Source organism: Carassius gibelio, chromosome B4 (assembly GCF_023724105.1).
Source record: "Carassius gibelio isolate Cgi1373 ecotype wild population from Czech Republic chromosome B4, carGib1.2-hapl.c, whole genome shotgun sequence".
Classification (NCBI taxonomy): domain Eukaryota; kingdom Metazoa; phylum Chordata; class Actinopteri; order Cypriniformes; family Cyprinidae; genus Carassius; species Carassius gibelio.
The window spans coordinates 5448524-5466077 of NC_068399.1; the positions used below are offsets into that span (position 1 = coordinate 5448524).

At 38.5% G+C, this 17554-nt stretch overlaps 2 protein-coding genes and 1 long non-coding RNA gene across 4 annotated transcripts in view; 1 reads left to right on the top strand and 2 right to left on the bottom strand.

The window, feature by feature from the left end:
• Positions 1-118: 118 nt before the first annotated feature.
• On the bottom strand, positions 119-7607 carry LOC127956109 (uncharacterized). 2 transcript variants are annotated; one of them, XR_008153475.1, is made up of 5 exons: positions 7531-7607; positions 4715-4797; positions 4588-4631; positions 4382-4514; positions 119-4123 (listed from the first exon to the last, which is right to left on the bottom strand). It is a non-coding gene; the product is annotated as an uncharacterized LOC127956109 (long non-coding RNA). The 2 variants fall into 2 exon arrangements; XR_008153474.1 differs by having other exon boundaries at positions 4382-4631.
• Positions 7608-7817: 210 nt separating this feature from the next.
• Positions 7818-17554, top strand: part of LOC127955952 (gastrula zinc finger protein XlCGF26.1) — a 34651-nt gene continuing 24914 nt past the window's right edge. Inside the window, exon 1 of the mRNA XM_052553647.1 lies at positions 7818-7966. The gene's annotated coding sequence lies outside the window, so the exon portion shown is untranslated. The remainder of the gene's footprint in view (positions 7967-17554) is intronic.
• Positions 11964-13938, bottom strand: LOC127956061 (uncharacterized). The gene has a single exon (XM_052553828.1). The coding sequence runs from the start codon at positions 13087-13089 to the stop codon at positions 12316-12318; it is 774 nt and encodes a 257-aa protein (XP_052409788.1). The 5' UTR covers positions 13090-13938; the 3' UTR covers positions 11964-12315.

The following is a 17554-nucleotide window of genomic DNA, read 5'->3' on the forward strand; positions in this document are numbered from 1 at the left end:
ATAATGCAACAAATGTAAGCATTAAAATAGTACTAAAAGCAAATTATATCACAAATTAAATTACAATCCATTTATGTTGACAGAGGTTTAGAGTTTTAAAGCACTCTTCGCTTTTAAATTCAGTTCAATTCAAGTTTATTTGTATAGCACTTTTCACGTTACAAAGCATTGCAGCTGTACAATGTATATTCATAATAAATTTAGTAGTAACTTGTAAGTGGTGATTGTCAGTAAATGTATTTGTTAGTTCTGTTTGTTGTTTCAGGGTAAGCATCAGCTCTTCTCAGGTTTTCTGGATCCAGACTGGATCTTGTGTAAATCTGTGTCTAAAAAGAGAAACAAATAGAGACATCATTAGCATAGCGGCTGTTCCAACAAAGTAAAACTAATTAGTTTAACCCAAGCTAAAGAATAAGAATGCAACTATACTCACAGTTTAAGATACATTATTCGAAATGCTTGGCGAAAGAGTTGTTTTTAATCTAGATTTAAGCAGAGAGTGTGTCTGAACCCCGAACATTATCAGGAAGGCTATTCCAGAGTTTGGGAGCCAAATGTGAGAAAGCTCTACCTCCTTTAGTGGTGTTTTGTGACCTTAGGGTGCGTGATGGGTTGTAGCGTGGTAGAAGGCTAGTTAGGTACGCAGGAGCTAAACCATTTAGGGCCTTATAGGTAAGTAATGATAATTTGTAACTGATCTAAGGGTTGTGTCTTTTTTCCGGGTCTTTAAAGAAAATGTGGATGTTGATTCTATTCACAGAACTAGAGCACAACAAAAGCTATTGAAATGGAACAATTGAGAAAAAAGCTTGCAAAACATTTTACATACATTGTGCAGTTTACCGCCCCTAGAGGAAGACATTGCACTTGTTTTGACATTCATAAGTTTAAATAAATTAATTTAGAATGTACACAGTTTGATATGTAAACTTAAATGGTGTGTCTTGTTACTGGTTCATATACCAACATTTAAATGTTGGAGTTGTATTGACAAAACTATAAGACAACACATGACAACACATTAAAATGAAAACAAATACATTAATTAATTTCCAATAAATATACTCCTCTATATGAATTAAAAAGGCTGCGTCTTTTGATACTTGACCTTAAAATAACATTTCAGTGTTGATATTATTCACATAACTAAAACAAAAAAGAAATTATTAAAGGAGCTTATTAAAGGAACACTCCTCTTTTTTGAAAATAGGCTCATTTTCTAACTGCCCTAGAGTTAAACAGTTGAGTTTCACTGTTATCGAATCCATTGAATCTCTGGATCTGGCGGTAACACTGTTAGCTTAGCTTAGCATAAATCATTGAACCAGATTCGACCGTTAGCATCTCGCTCAAAAATGACCAGAGTTTCGATATCCGTTTCTCACCAGAGGCTTTGGTCTGATACCTTAAGTTCACACGGGTTTCTGCGGGTGTGTAGTGAAGATCAAGCGTGTTCAGTTCTCGGGCAAGTTGGAAACATGCACTACTAAACGTTTTATGTTTCAAACAAAACAGTAAATGAAGACGAAGAAGAGAATATCATATAGCACAGAGAGTGAGATCTTGTCATACCTAACGGCACCCCTTAGCTGTTATAAATTCACTTTAAATCATGCTTCATGGGGCTTATTGCTTTTATAAAACGGTTATTCCATATACGTAGTTAGGTTTCACAGAATATAACAGAGCAAATAAAGTGTAATGATATAAATAATTCCGTATTCTTCCACCAAACAAAGTAGTTCCTCAGAAACAGTTGTGGTTCCAACAAAGTGGTTACAGAGCAACACACAGAAGTAAACAAAGGTGTATGTTTGTAGTGTAATGTACAACAGCTTCGAACGTGGCTCAGCCAATCAGAATCAAGGATCGGAACGTTCCGTTTTATTAAATTGGATTAAATCACTGAGAACTGGATTGCTCAAGACAGCATGAAAGTGAAGCCATTGCGCCGCCATATTGGTAATCGCTAGTGCTTGTAAATCTTCTATTAAATTAATAGGAAATTGTACGATTTTAATGAGAGAACATTGCCTAACGAAACACCAGTTTTAAATCCCTCCACGTCAATAGGATGTCTCTGGTCTTGGTTGACAGCGTGCTCTGCCCTTTAAATGAAGAAAGAAGGATTTCTTAAGAGAGGTCATGTTACGTAATGTCCTTCGATTAAGATGTGCCATGCAGCACTGACAAAAGATTATTATTTTAAGAAACTTGGATTGCCAACTTGTTCTTCTAGTGTTCATTCTTAATAGATTTTTGATACTTGTGAAGTATGAGAACAACTTTATTCACATTGTACAGTTATTACATGAAATACCACTTGCTTGCTAGATTAATTTAGACTAATTAAGGTAACAATAACAATGAAAAACTTCATTAACTGTTTATTTTTTACAAAAACCAAAATGATAACACACCGACCGGCCTTGATTCATTGAAGATATTCACAAATAAGAAGAAGGTGATGAATTGTTGCATTAAGAAAATGATGCTATGAATTGCCATATTACAATGTAAATACTTTTCCTAACATTACAATAGACTAGCTATAACACTGCATTGCTCAATATATACTGTGGTAACTGTTTTTTAACTATTACACTCTCTTATAAAAAAATATTTAACATATTAACGAATAACTTTATTTACAAATAAAAGAGAGACAGCCATGGTCAACATTAAAGATTAAAGGTTTATTTTTATTGAATTAATGGAGGTGAGGATTACTGGCAGTTGAAAATGATATATATATCTTATTGATTTTTGTGCATAACAAGCTTGCCCAGAGTTTTGCGCAGCCTTTTACAGTGTGATGCAGATGATGTTTCATTTGCCAGGAGGTGGAGCCTGATATTGGTGTAGCTGTCTGCAATGAACTTAATGAGAATGAAAACACGGTTGTTGTATGGTTCCAGGTTGAACATGTGCCTCAAGTTCCTTGAACGCAGAGCCACTATGGCGTTCCTGAACCTGTGTGAATAGCCTGGTTTTAAATTTGCTGTTGAATGCACCTCTCTGATATTTTGCAGACTTGTAGGACACTGTCTGATGGCCTGACAAGTCCACCTCTGGACTTCATGTCCATGAGGGTGTGCCCAAGCTCATCTTGTAAGAAACTCCTCTCAACACTGAGTGCTGATAAACAGGTGCTACACTGAATCTTCTTCATAGCTGTTCTAGCTACGAAGCCAGCTATGTAACCAACCACAGCCTCTTTGAACATGGACAGATTGGGAAGGCTTGGGATGTATGTTTCTGAGTTCTCTTCTTTTTTTTTTTGGTTGTGTGTCACTTTTCTGAATTTGTAACATTTCAGAAGGTGTAGCCTATAGTACTACTGTGCTGTCCAGTGAGGAGGAGTTTCCAATGGTTTTGATGGCATGTCTCGCTACCATTCTTTTGAATGCTGACTTAAACTGCCTTGCTGTGGTTGGTATTGTTGTTACATCCATTAGCTGTGAGAATGGCAGCAAAAAACAGCTCAAGGTGGTCTTGGCTAAATTTGTAGGTCAGCAAGTACTGTAACTGTGATGTTGGTGGTCACACATATGTGTCATATATATTTGTTTGAAACTTTTTATTGGCACCAGGAAGCTGTGAAAGGCAGTTTTCTTGTCTGTTATCACAAGGGGTCGTCTCCTTTAATCCAATGATGGAATTGTAAGCTTCCATTAAGAAGGCCATGCTGGTTCTCTCATTAGCTTGTCTGAGTGGGCTTTTAAATCCCCTGCCAATAGTATTTCTGGAGTTCATCATCTCAAAAAGCCGGTCAAAAATCTCCAGGAATTTGCATGTTGGCTCACACACAAACTGGGGGAACAGCAGGTGTCTCTGACAGAACCTGAGAGCATCTGCAACATTAGCGCTAATGGTCTGCACAGCAAGATTTAGCTTCAATTTTTGACTTTGCCAATCTATATGAGCTGAACTAAGTTTGTTGCCTAGATGTAGTCCTTATATGATAAGGACTTGATATATTCCCATTTTATGCTGTTTCCACAGGGATCTCCAGGGTCCTTGAACATAGAAAATGTGTTGATGGACCATCACACGTAAGGGACACCACCTTCACATCCACGTCAGACAACTTGAGAATTGTGCTGCACCAGTGTAATCCTTTCTGAACACATGTAGAAATACATGAGTTTCACAATTCGAGTTGAATTACTGAAATAAATGAAGTTTTCCACTACATTCTATTTTAATATTTTTAATATTATATTTTAATTACTCATATTTTCACATATTCTGCAAGGGGTGCCCAAACTTTCGAGCCCCACTGTATATATATATATATATATATATATATATATATATATATATATATATATATATATAGTTCTCATTACATCTAAAATCAAGTAAGATCTGCATGCACCTGACTCTGAGGAGAATACATAATATCTAGTAGACCGCAATCCTTGTGAGTGAGACGTCCGATCTGGCGTGGCAGATGACCATTACAGCCCGTTTCACTTTGAAGTGAGGTGCAGTCACAGTACTGGTTCTGTCTTAACATAATTAGTTTTCATTTCAACACACTTATTTATTATCATCTGTGCCTCATTGTGAATTATGTTGTACCTCTCTGCTTGTAGTGTCCTCAATGCAGTGTTAAACTGGATGACCTTGTAAAATATACAGGAATCAAAAAATATTTGATATTTTTTATATATCTGATAAACTTTTGAATGTTTGAGGTTTTACTCACTAGTCAGATGGTCCATAGTTCTTCAACAAGAGGTCGACTTTTCTGCACAGTCATCAGCATTGAAGAATAGAGGAACAAACAATCTGTCACAGAGCCAACAATACAATGTCAGGTCTATTAGAAATAAACTACAACAGAGGTGACATGCAGAAAAGAGAAATAATATTGTACAAAACATCTAAAAAAAAAAAAAAAAAAGATCATTTACATGTTTAGGTTTTAAAGATGCATGATGATATAGGAGAAATATATTGTGGAAAATGCATATGAAGATATCTAATAAGGTTTCTCAGATCAGCTGTGTTTCCTATATCTCTATCAGCAGCTCCCATTGGAGGGCTTTTTTCTGACACTCCTAAAACCACAGAACAATTTTTTTTTTTATCAATATTTGTCTACAATGAAAGATACAAACGTGTTTGGAGTAGTTTCAGCCCATATTAGTTCATGTAAGTGGATTAACAGTATACTTTTAGGTTAAATTAATTAGCTTATTTCAATTCATCCATTAACAAATTACCATCAAAACATTTTCAAAGCTATAAAAAAAACTAATCTACAAATAATATGTGATTGAAATCCCAAACTTTTATAAATAAGAGCTCACATCTAGCTAGCTTACCTCTTATAGTTAGCTTATTTAGTTAGCTTATGGTTGTGATGCTAAAAGACTTTTTCCGATGACACTGAGCCATTTCTATAAAGTAAATATTCAACAGAAGCGTGTCAGTTACATATAAGAAAGTGTCAGGAAAAGTTGTATGTATTATTTTTGTGATTTTAGGGATTAAACTTACCTGAAAGCAGTAAAATTATTATTATTAGATTATGGATTTTCTTAGTGACAGACAACAGTATGTGCGGCTTGGCGAGCACATGTCTGATCCTCAGACTACTAACATTGGAGCACCTCAAGGGTGCGTGCTGTCACCATTTCTCTACTCACTGTATACCAATGATTGCACTTCCAATAATGGTTCCATCAAGCTGATTAAATTTGCAGACGATACTACATTAGTTGGTCTTATTAAGGGAAACGACGAGTCTGCTTACAGGCAGGAAGTGTCTAAATTGGTTGCGTGGTGTGATGAGAACAACTTGGAGCTTAATCAGCAAAAGACTGTGGAAATGGTGATAGATTTTCGTAGAACACCCGCCTCCCTTTCTCCTCTAACTATCAAGAGCTCCGTTGTGAAGAGGGTGGAGTCAATTAAATTTTTAGGAACGGTTATCACAAATGACTTGAAATGGGAGGAAAATAGTTCCTCCATTCTTAAGAGAGCTCATAGTGGAATGTTTTTTTTGAGACAGCTAAATAAATTAAACGTTTCTAGCTCTGTTCGGTCTAAATTTTGTAGAGCCACTGTGGAAAGCCTTCTTTCAGCATCCATTACTGTTTGGTTTGCATCCGCATAAGCCCAGGCGAAGGCCAGACTACAGCGTATTGTGCGCACAGCAGAGAGGCTGACTGGACAAAGGCAGCTGTCTCTTAAAGACCTTTATGAGGCCAGAGTCAGGAAGAGGGTGGCTAAAATTGCTGCTGATCAGTCCCATCCAGCAAGTGACATTTTTAGGTTGCTTCCTTCAGGAAGAAGGTACAGAGCAGTGAGGACTAGGACCTCACGCCATCTTAATAGTTTTTTTCCAAGAGCCATTTCCCTTATGAATAGCTGATCTTGCACTATTTTTGGACTATTTTATTATTTGATGGATTGTTTTAGGCATGCTTTTGCAGCTATACGCATATATGTTTGTGTGTTGAGTTTGTGTGTTACTGATGGCCATATCAAATTCCTGTGTATCTGCTGATGCATTTGGCGAATAAAGTGTTTCTTATCTTATCTTATCTTATCTTAAAAACAACAGTGATAGACTCCCTTCGCTCCGGTTTAAATGCAGCTCGAATGTTCAACACGCGTGCGACCATCAAACACATAAAAGTTACACAGCCTAATAGTACATAAAATTAGAAACTTGTCCTGAAACTTGATAACATATTGTTTCAGTTGATAGTAGGCCTAAACTGAATGAGAATAAAGGATCTATATAATATAATAAAATACAATAGATTTAAAATGGTAAACTTAGTGTAGAAACATAATGCATTACATAAACACATTGATTAAAAATTATCTGAAGCATAAATATAATTTCACAAATTTCCTATTTAAGCACACACATGCAACACACGTATTTTAAAAATATATTTCAACATATCTTACAGTGCTTCACATATATGTGAATATATTACCTTTCTGTATGGACTGTGTTGTTATCTATAAAAGAAAATACAAAATACTTTCAATAATGTTTAAATCTGAAGAATAAACAGACCACTCAATAACATTACTTTTAGGTCTGTGTGAATACAGTAATCTTTTGTCTTTATTATCTCTTGCTGCTTCAGTCTCATTACTTTAACTGATGGTTATTGTTTATGCTAATACATTTTTGGGATAACCTTTTCAGTGGTGAGTTTAAAATGGTAGCCCCAGTGAGTTTTTTTTAAGACGACCGTTATTTTATAACGTTCCCATTAGCGCGAAAACGCAGTTTGAATTTGGCAGTTATGAGACGTCACCGAATGTTCTAAATCCCATATGTGCTCAAAAGGTTAAGTGTGAATGCAGGCGTGACCGTCCCTGATCTCTGTGAATATAATTTGTTATAGTTATGCTGATTGGATTAGAGTTGGTGAAAATCCTGGTCTCCTGGAGTCTGTATAAACTACAGTGATTCAGTGTTTAATCAGTCTTGATTATAGCAGCGCCACACAAAACCATCTCAATCAAGAACCTGATGAAGACGTAGCTTACCCTTCTTTTTTTTTCCTCGTCTGAAGAAATGTCCGCGTCCAGACGAAGTCGACACAGAACGCTGTAGTATTCATGCCAGACCAGCGTGTGGCGCTGTAATTCTGACACAGAGATACACTAAAACCGGAGAAGAAGACTTCGACAGTGCGCATAAACCTTGCGCGCGGTATACAAACAAACACGGAATGATGCATTTGTTAATCTGTGTTAATATTAGTTACAAGGACAGTCGCTCAGTGTATGTTCAGGTTGTTGTTGTTACGTGACGTAGCGGTGTGCGACTCGGAGCGACACGTGGGACGCTGTTCACACGCGAGAGTGACGTCTTCAGATTTATTCACTGGGACCCGGTTTAAAGAAATATCGGGTTCATTCTCCTCAAATCCATCTGTGCTGATCTTCACTTCCAAGTTTCCTGAAGGTGTTACTGGATGTGGTATGGGTTTAATGTCTAAAACTATCTTCACTAATGGAATCAAATGTATGTGTACTTAGGATATAACTGCTTAAAGCATCTTATATTTTATAAACTGAACATCATTCACTCCTGACAACGATAGATGAGGAGTAACACTTGAGTCTTGTGTTTTTTTTTTTTTTTTTTTTTTTTTTTTTGCTGTTTGATATAACTGAACATGTACGGATTTAATCTGAATCATATTAATTTATTTTCTGTATTTTTATAAAGATAAAGTTACTTGACTTAATGCTTAACAGGAAATATCTCATGCTCATAGTTAATTATGAATCGATAGCACTTCACAGTTGCTTGTGTCAGACAGAAGATCTGGCTGTGTTCGAAATGGCATACTTGCTGACTGCCCAGTACACAGTGGATACTGCCGACTATTATTTAAAGAATAGTGTGTGAAACAGTATACAATAACTAATTCAGAGTAGTATGCTTAAGTGCTGTCACATGACAAACACTGAACATTAATCCAGCACAGCTATCAAGATTGTTACTTAACAAATGAGCAAAATAATCTTAATTTTTTTTTTTTTTTAAACAAAGGCTTGTTAATAAGGCTTCATACTAGTGAACAATGCTATATTGCCCAATTGAACTCATTTCATATTTGATTAACTTTACATATTGGAGACACATATTTGATTTCAATATTTATTTACATATTATATTGGTGGAATATTATTATACATTTTATTTTTCCCTGCCTCCAGTTCACTCACATTTGAAAATGAAAGGTCACATTGAGTGTGTTGCATTCTGTGAAGCAGTATCCCATCTAGTAGGGATGTGCGAATCGATCCTGATGTGACAATCAAAAGTATTGATACTCAGGTGTTTTTATTTACCAGTGATTTTGCTTATTAAACAAAAAATAATGCCTACAATATGCCTTAAATTGGTCGAAGAATTAGCAAATTAAATTGCAAATAATTGTGTGGAAGGGATTTTCCTGCTCAACACACACATGCATATGTTGTAAGGCAGAATCAATCAATGAAGCCCCTTTCTCACTGCCATTCCGACAGATACACGGGTAAAGTGTTCCAGCAATTGTTCCCGGGTTGCTAGATTTTGAATTGAATTAAATCTTTATTTCGAACTATATATACAATGATAATAAAAAAAAATGACAGCTATTCATAAGAATTATCCATATAAATAAAAATAAATAACATAATAATCAACCAATTTTACACTTTCACACTGCCAGTGATGACCCTGGATATGTGCGTGTTTTCACACACAACCCGTAAAGATCCCCTAACGACACGTGACATCAGGGCGTGACGTGTAGTGATGGAAATTTTGATTCCTTCGAGAAATTCGTTAGTTTTCAGTTCGTTCACCAAAATGATTCGTTCAGATTCGTTCACTGATTTGTTCAGTAACAATTTCTTCAAATTACATATATTAGCCACCAAGGGCGCGAAAAAGTCAACGATTGTACTCTTACTAATTACTTGTTACAGAAAACTGATTTGACATAATTCAAATGTGTTATGTAGTCGTTGAAAAATAAAATAAGGTTCAGATGACCAAAACAAGGTTTTCTTGCATATAAACATTTAAATTGTTTGGTCAGACATTTACACATTAATAAATCGTACACTTATGTTCTGTATGTTAAATATGAATATGTATGAACGAGCTTATGCTCATAGTATCCTAACTGTTGCACTGTTCAAAAATAAAACCACAATAAAAATAAATATTACAAAATGCAGACAAAACACCAGTGCTTACAGTACTCTGACTGTACAATAGTCAAGTAAATTGCTCAAAGTGCAAAATAAACTAAGTCTAAAACACAGTAGTGCAAGAATAATTCTAAGATACACTGGTAAAGAGTAGTGTAAAGTTGAATCAAGTAAACAAATTCACTTTTTAATTTTCTCTGAGAATGTAAGAGCAGCTCGTAAACAGTAGTGCAAATATTAAAACTAAACAGTATTTAAAGTGCAAAAATATACAAAAAAAATCCAAAACACAGTAGTGCAAAAATACAAAACAGAGTTTCAAAATCTCAAAACAGAGCTGCATGAAAAAAGACCCTGACACATAAGCAGGATTAACAACAACATGATTATTTTAGGTTGGCATTTAAAAATATCAGTTGTCGGGCCTTACTGTGCGTTCACACCGCCAGCGTCGAGAGCGTCAAAGTGGCCGGAAGTCATTCATTTTCAATGTGAGCCGGCGTCGAGCAGCGGCGAGGAGCGGCGCGGCGCGACTTGGCCGTTGAGAGCGTCGAGGAGAGTTGAAATCAGGGCAACTTTATGGTAATGATCTATGACGCGGTTGGGCAGCAACCAATCAGAACGTAGAAGTCCACCGCTTGAGAGGATTCCAGAGAACGCAGTCCTGTAAACTTTGGTTCCGACCACATTAGTTCCCAAGCAAAATGGAGGAGAGATTGATCATTGCTGTTGCGGGTTTCCCAATAATCTACGACGTGTCCCTGTTTGCGTACAGGGACATAAATAAAAAAAATGATGCGTGGACCAAGGTGTCTGAGATTGTTGGTGTTCCTGGTGAGTTGATGATGTGCATTATATATTTTCTGAAAAACAAAAAAAAAAGCGGGAATTCCATGCTAACTTTAGCGCCAGAGCTTGCAAAACAGTGTTACTGCTGCAGAATATTTCTGACATGTCGACACATATTGATTAAACGAAAAATAGGTGTTGTAGAGAGCTGCTGCATATTTTAAAATGAAAGCAGTCACTTCTGCCTATTTTTTATTTATTTATTTATTTTCTACAAGGAAAAACAAGTGTTCTATAACTGGTCTCCCCTTTGGTATTGTCAACAAATTGCTTAGCTGGAAAAAATAATGATAAATGTCATTAGACTTAAATATATATACAGTCAGTGTCACATACAGCTGTGCCATTTCAGACATAGCATCCAAAGGAATTATTCTGAATTGTGGGTAATGAGGTGTTTATATTGAATGTGTTTTCTACTGTCTTCTCACTAGCGGATGAGTGTAGAAAAAGGTGGAAGTCTCTTAGAGACACCTATAGAAGAGAGAGAAGGAAGGAGTCAGAGAGGAAGAGGAGTGGAGCAGGGGCGAGCAGTGTCCGTCCATGGCGCTACAGTGGGGTTATGGGTTTCCTCAACCCCTTCCTAGAAGACAGAATAACTGCCAGTAATATGGTAGGGGGGGTTGGGGAAGCCCTGACCCCAGAGGAGAGAGAAGATGCCATGGCCGGGCACAGTCAGTCAGCACAGACAACATACACACACAGTCAGCAGTGTGAGGCAAACCAGCTGAGTGAGAGCCCGAGCCAGTTCAGCGTTGAGGTTCAGGAAGGACCATCAAGCCCGAGCCAGTCCAGTGTTCAGGGACAGACAGGGCACTCAAACAGGAGAAAGAGAGCACACAGCAGCACAGAGTTTGAGGAGAGGATGCTAACAGCTTTGGAGTCTGTGAGTAGGAGAGCTAGCACTCCTCAGGAGGACAGTGACAGTTTATTTTTTAAAAGCCTCCTGGAGGACTTCAGGACCCTGTCATTGAGGACCAGGCAGGATTTAAAGTTCCAAATTCATAAGCTGGTTTATGATGCAAAATGTCTGGAGGCTGGACTCACTGAACACTGGGGAGAGAGTAGCGGGGGGCAGCTGACAAGACTGTGAGGGGTGTTAGTAAGCTTATTTCCCTCGCAGTCTTGTCAGCTGCACCTTGTGCTTTCTCCCTCATACACAGTAAGCCTTCTATGAAACGTTTTGTTCCATTAGTGTTAGAAAATGTTTAGTATAAAAATATTTGCTCCAACAGTGTTCAAAAATGTTCAGTATAAAAGTATTTGCTATAACAATGTTCTAAACTGTTCTGCATATAAGTATTTGCTCCAAAAATAAAAAATGCAGAAACTTGAATGGATACTGCTGAAGTTTTTTTTTAAAGAATATTTTATTATTTTTAATAAAAATAATATGAACTAAAATGTGCTTTTTACGTTCTGTCTTTTTATTAAAAAATATATTTAGTTACCACTTTGTATGAAAGAGTTTCAAGTGGTACCTAAACACATTTTCTAAATACATTTTCAGCACATTTTAGTTCATATTCATGGTGTCTCACAAATAGCATAGTTAAGTACACTTGGATGTCCTTAAGAACTACTAAAGACGAATTTGTAGTATATTAAGTACAAAATTAGTGCATGAAAGTAGAGCACTTTAAGTACATTATGGAAGTGTAATTTTTTTCACCAGGGGAGAGCGGGTGTTGTCATATTATATTTATGGAAATCATGCTTTTTTTTGACTAATTTGTGGCTCTTAAAAGAGCCGTTAAAAGCAAAGGCTTATGCCACAGGTTGCCAGGGGACAGCTCCCTCTGTGGAGAAATAGGTCATCAATTTCTCCCGGACACGGATAGCCTCCCGTGTGGGGTTGTTGCTGCCCACTCGGGTGACCTCCTGTAGACCAGCAGCTTCTCCGTCTCCAGCTGATGGTATGGACGTACTGGTGCTGTTTGTGGACCTTCTCAGGAAGTTGTGCAGGACACAGGTAGCCTTCACACAGGCATCCACGTTGGCAGGGCTGATCTCAATGACTCCTCTGTACATACGCCACTGAGCTGTGAGAATACCAAAGGTGTTCTCAACAATCAGCCTTGCCCGTGACAGCCTGTAATTGAATATTCTTTGCCTGCTGGAGAGATTGTGTCCTGGGAAAGGCCGCATGAGGTCTCGGCGGAGTGGAAAGGCTTCATCAGCCACAAACACGTGTGGCTGGGGTCCCAAATGCTCTGCACTTGGCAGCAGAGCATCCTGTGGCAGGCCAAGGGTCCCATCTCGTAGTGCCTGGCCGAAAGTGGAGTTAGCCAGCGCACCGCCATCACTTGTCCTCCCGTAGCTGCCCACATCGACTACCCGGAAGCAGTACTGGGCATCTACCACTGCCAGGAGCACAACTGAGTAAGTCCCCTTGTAGTTGAAGAACAGGGACCCTGAGTTGTCAGGGGCCTTGATCACAACATGTTTTCCATCGATGGACCCAAGACAGTTGGGGAAGTTCCACCGATGGAGGAAGTCAGTGGCGATGCTTCGCCAGTCCTCAGTGGTGGGGACTGGCATGACCTCCTGCACCAAGGCATCCCATATTGCCCTGGCGACCTCTCCAACAATCCCTGCTACGGTGCTCACTCCCACACGATAGCTGAAAGCTATGGTGCGGTAGGAGTCTCCAGTGGCCAAGAATCTGCAAAAACATCAACTAATTACTTAGGCAAAATGAACAAACAAAAAAATTGGGGTGAACAGAAGAACATTTACTGAAGTACTGTAGCCTACTTGTGTACAAATTTGAGGTACTTGTAATTTCCTTGAGCAATTTTTTTATGCCCTTTCTCTATTCTACTTCTACTCAACTGCATTTTCAGAGGGAAATATTGTACTTTTAACTTAACTTACTTTTTTCCACCACAACAAACTTCCTCAACCAACTCCAACAGTAAAATCATGCTTTTACAATAATTAATTAGTAATAATAATACAATGATATTATGTATAATAGTATCATAGTCCCAGTTCACTTTTAAACCTTTAAAATAATTTTCCTGATTATACTTACATTAAGTAATGTTTATACCTGATTATACTTAAATAACATTTTCAATGCAGGACTTGTATTGTATATACTTGTATATATTTTTACAGTGTGGTATTAGTGCTTTATACATTAAGTAAAGGATCTTAATACCTCGTCCACAACTGCAAAAAATACAGCATTAGACTAGATTACAAACTGATAAATATCCATGTAACAAACTATGAAACGAATTTCCAACCCATAAATTACAAAACAAAGGGTAAACTCATAAAGAAAAAAATAAATCATGAACTCACCGTAGACAAATTGCGAGGCGCTCAGCCGGCTCAATTGCGCGCCGATAACTGGTGTCCTGCCTCGCAATTCGCGGCCCCACTTTTGACAGCAGGTTGTCAAACTGGTCCCTATCCAGCCTGAAATATCGCTGGAACCTGCCGTCGTCCAGCCGCAGCTCCTGCACCAGCCGGTGATATTCTCCAAGCTGCTGACGGGCTTGGAGAATGTCATGCACCCACACCGATCTCCGACGTCTTCTCCGCAGGCAGAGCAATCCCACGCCAAACGCAACAACTTGATCCTCCATCGTGATGTGAATTTAATAAGGCGCACAACACTATTTATAGGCAACATTTTCCCGCTAGAACGCTTGATTTTCAGCGGGAATGCAATTCATTTGCTCAAAATAACACCGATTTGACCAACTGCATTAAAGCTACACTTCAACCAGGAGAGTTTGAAATGTAGGTTGCACACAGATTAATGGTAAAGTTAAATAAAGACCAAGGCTAGTAAATGTCTCCTATAATGTTGAAATAAGACTACCATGAACACAAAAGCCACACCACACAAATGGCTTTTAATTGGTTTATTTCGTTAGCAAACATAACTACAATAAAGGTATTTCCGCCGATCAGTTTCTTACTTTTACATTTAAAATATTTAATGAGGTTAACTTATAAGGTTACCCACCTTGTGGTCAGTCATATAAGATCAACAAGCTTGTTTGCTTTGCGGCCCCTTTAAATACAAGATAATCATTCGAACTACGTCAGAGCGTCAGAGCGCTCACGAATCTTTCTACAGCGTTGTTGGCAGCGCGTCCAGAGCGATTTTTGACGCTCTCGACGGCGGCGGTGTGAACGCACAGTTAGAGGGGCTGATTCTGCTTCTTCTTTCAGATATTATCTGTCCTTTCAGATATTATCTGTCCCATCTTGCTGAAAGCCTTTCCATCATAAGTTGGGTCAGTCTGGTGTAAATCAGTGCCCAGTTTTGCCACCAGAGTAGTGGGTTGGAGGACCTTGCTAGCAGGGGCTCCTCTGAATACGACCACATTTCCAAAACAGCCTCTGCTGAAGAACTTGTTCTTGTCACAAGACCTGCAACTTGTTCATCAAAATCGTCCCACACCAAGCTTTCTTGTGTTTCTTGTAGTGGCTGAGATGATGCTGCTGCTGCCTGTTGCTGCTCTGTTTGATGTGCTGAGGAGGACAATCTTAATCTCCCAGGGGCATTTTTGAGTCTCTGGAAGGCTTAATTTGCTGCATGATCATCTGAAAAGGCCCTTTTTTTGAACCTTGGGTCCAGTGCAGATGCTTCTGAGATGGTGAAACCTGGTAGCCATGTCTTTGGTCATTGTCTCAAGCATGTCCATGATAGGTTTTCTGAACCCTCCTGACCTCAGGTATCCTGTGCTTATTTTTTGGAGACTGCGTGACAGCAGGATCACCTTAAGAGGCAGTCACATAGCTGTAGTGAGCAAAAACAACAATTACATTTAATAATAATTAAAGTATAATAATTAATAATACGAAATGTCCTGCATTACTGTGGCAATAACAGTGCCACTTACACTAATTTATCTTTACATTTTACACTCTGCAAAAGCTGTTTTCAAAACACAGTTTTTATAATGTTTTTAAATGTAAAATAATGTTTTAAAAGTACAATAAAATTAAGTCAAATCTGTTATAAAACAATAATTGTTGTAAAAGTATTTTTACATACCTCTCACCACTTATTTCCACTGTGACTTCTTCAAATGGTCTTAAAACCTCACAGGCTTCTTCCATTTCTTTCCACTCATCCTGTGTCAGGGATTCCAGTCTGGCATTTACCAGTGCAAGTGTGGTGATGATGGCATCCTTGTTATCAAGAAATCTCTGTAACATATAAAAGGTTGAGTTCCATCGTGTTGGGCAGTCTTGGTTCAGTTTTAACTCCGGCAAACCCATCTGCTGCTGAGTTGCTTTAAGTTTTTCAGCTGCCACTGTGCTACGGTGCATGTACTCCACAATTGCTTTGATCTTATTCAGTGTATTTTGGATTACACTGAGTCGACCCCTCACAATCAAGTTAATTGTATGAGCAAAGCATGGGAGATGCTTCCATGAGGTTTTGTTAATGGCCAGGCTTATGTTGTGAGCATTATCAGTAACACAAGCTACTATTTTGTCAGTTATGTTCCACTCCCTGGCAATTCTTAAAAGACTGTCTGCAAGATTGTCTGCAGTGTGCCTTTCAGAAAATTCAAAACAATCCAGCAGACATGACTCCATTTAAAAATTTTCTATGAAGTGGCATGTAACTGACATAAAACCACGTGGCCCTAGATGTCCAGCAGTCTGTTGTGAGGCACACAGCTGATGCCTAGCCAACTTTTTCCATAACTTGTTCACGAATCTTCGAAAACATTTCTGGAATTATTGATTTTGACAAGGTTTGCCTGCTGGGCAATATATAGGAGGGGTTTAAGGCCTTTGTAAATGCTCTGAATCCTCTGTCCTCCACAATAGAAAAAGGTTGCAGATCCAATGCAAACAACCTTGCCAGGTCCTGATCCACTGTCTTTTGTCTAAGTGGGTCAAGTGGCCGAGCCACAAAGTGTGTTAGAGTGGTCTGCCCTGCTCGTCGTCTGCGTGGGACAGTCATATGAGAAGTGCTGGTAGTGGCAGTTGATATAGAAGGAGGTTGTGCAGTGCTGGTACTGCTGGATGTTCCAGGCTCCTCAGCTTGTTCAGTTTCCCTTTGTGTCAGCTGCACAAATGGATGCTTCACCTTTAGATGCCTGTTAAGATTAGCTGTAGATCCTCCTTTAAATGACAAATGTCCTTTACAAATTGTACACACATCTTGTGTTAGAGACACCTCATTAAAATAACTCCATACTACACTTCTCCTTCTGGTGCCACTCATTTTGAAGTCAGCCGTCAAATGCTGCTGTGACTATCAGTAGTTTGATGCCCCTCAATTATCTCAAACAAAGTAAAAAATGTTTCATTATAATGGTTAAGTGTACATTACTTTTCTGCAAATCATTCAACAACGGGTTCTTTTCATAAACGTCACGAACGACATGCACCTTCGTTCGTTCGAATCGTTCACGAACGAGATGATCTCTCTCTCTCAGATTCAAAGCAGGGACTCGTTCAGAGAAGGGCATATTCGTTCAGTAAATTCAACAAATCACATGCTCGGTCACATCTCAAACTGAAGGCTATTGGCTCCAGGTTTAATCATTCTTTGACAGTTCACAGCTACCCGGTTCACTGATCTGCGCATGCGCTGCTAATAGCGCCGCGCTGCTGTGGTGGGAGGAACTTCAGTGAACGAGAAATATGAGTCCATTGACTGTGTGAACGAGAACGATTCGTTCACCTAAAAGATTCGTTCATCTAAAAGATTTGTTCAAAAAGAACGATTCGTTCAAAAAGAACGATTCGTTCACGAACGTAACATCACTAGTGACGTGTAATATATGAGTCGAAAACGATAGGTACATTATACTTTCACTGAAGCAAGCGAACGATCTCTGTGTCAGCGCGGAAAGTGAGGAACTAATTGATCTCTGCTTCATTACAGTTTGCACATTTTTTCATCGCGAACGTTGATCTTCCTTCAAAACACCCGGTAAAAGATCATCGCTTCGACATGGCATTAGATCTGGCTTTTGTTCACACAGCGCTCGTCCCGGGTTGAACCCGGCAATGT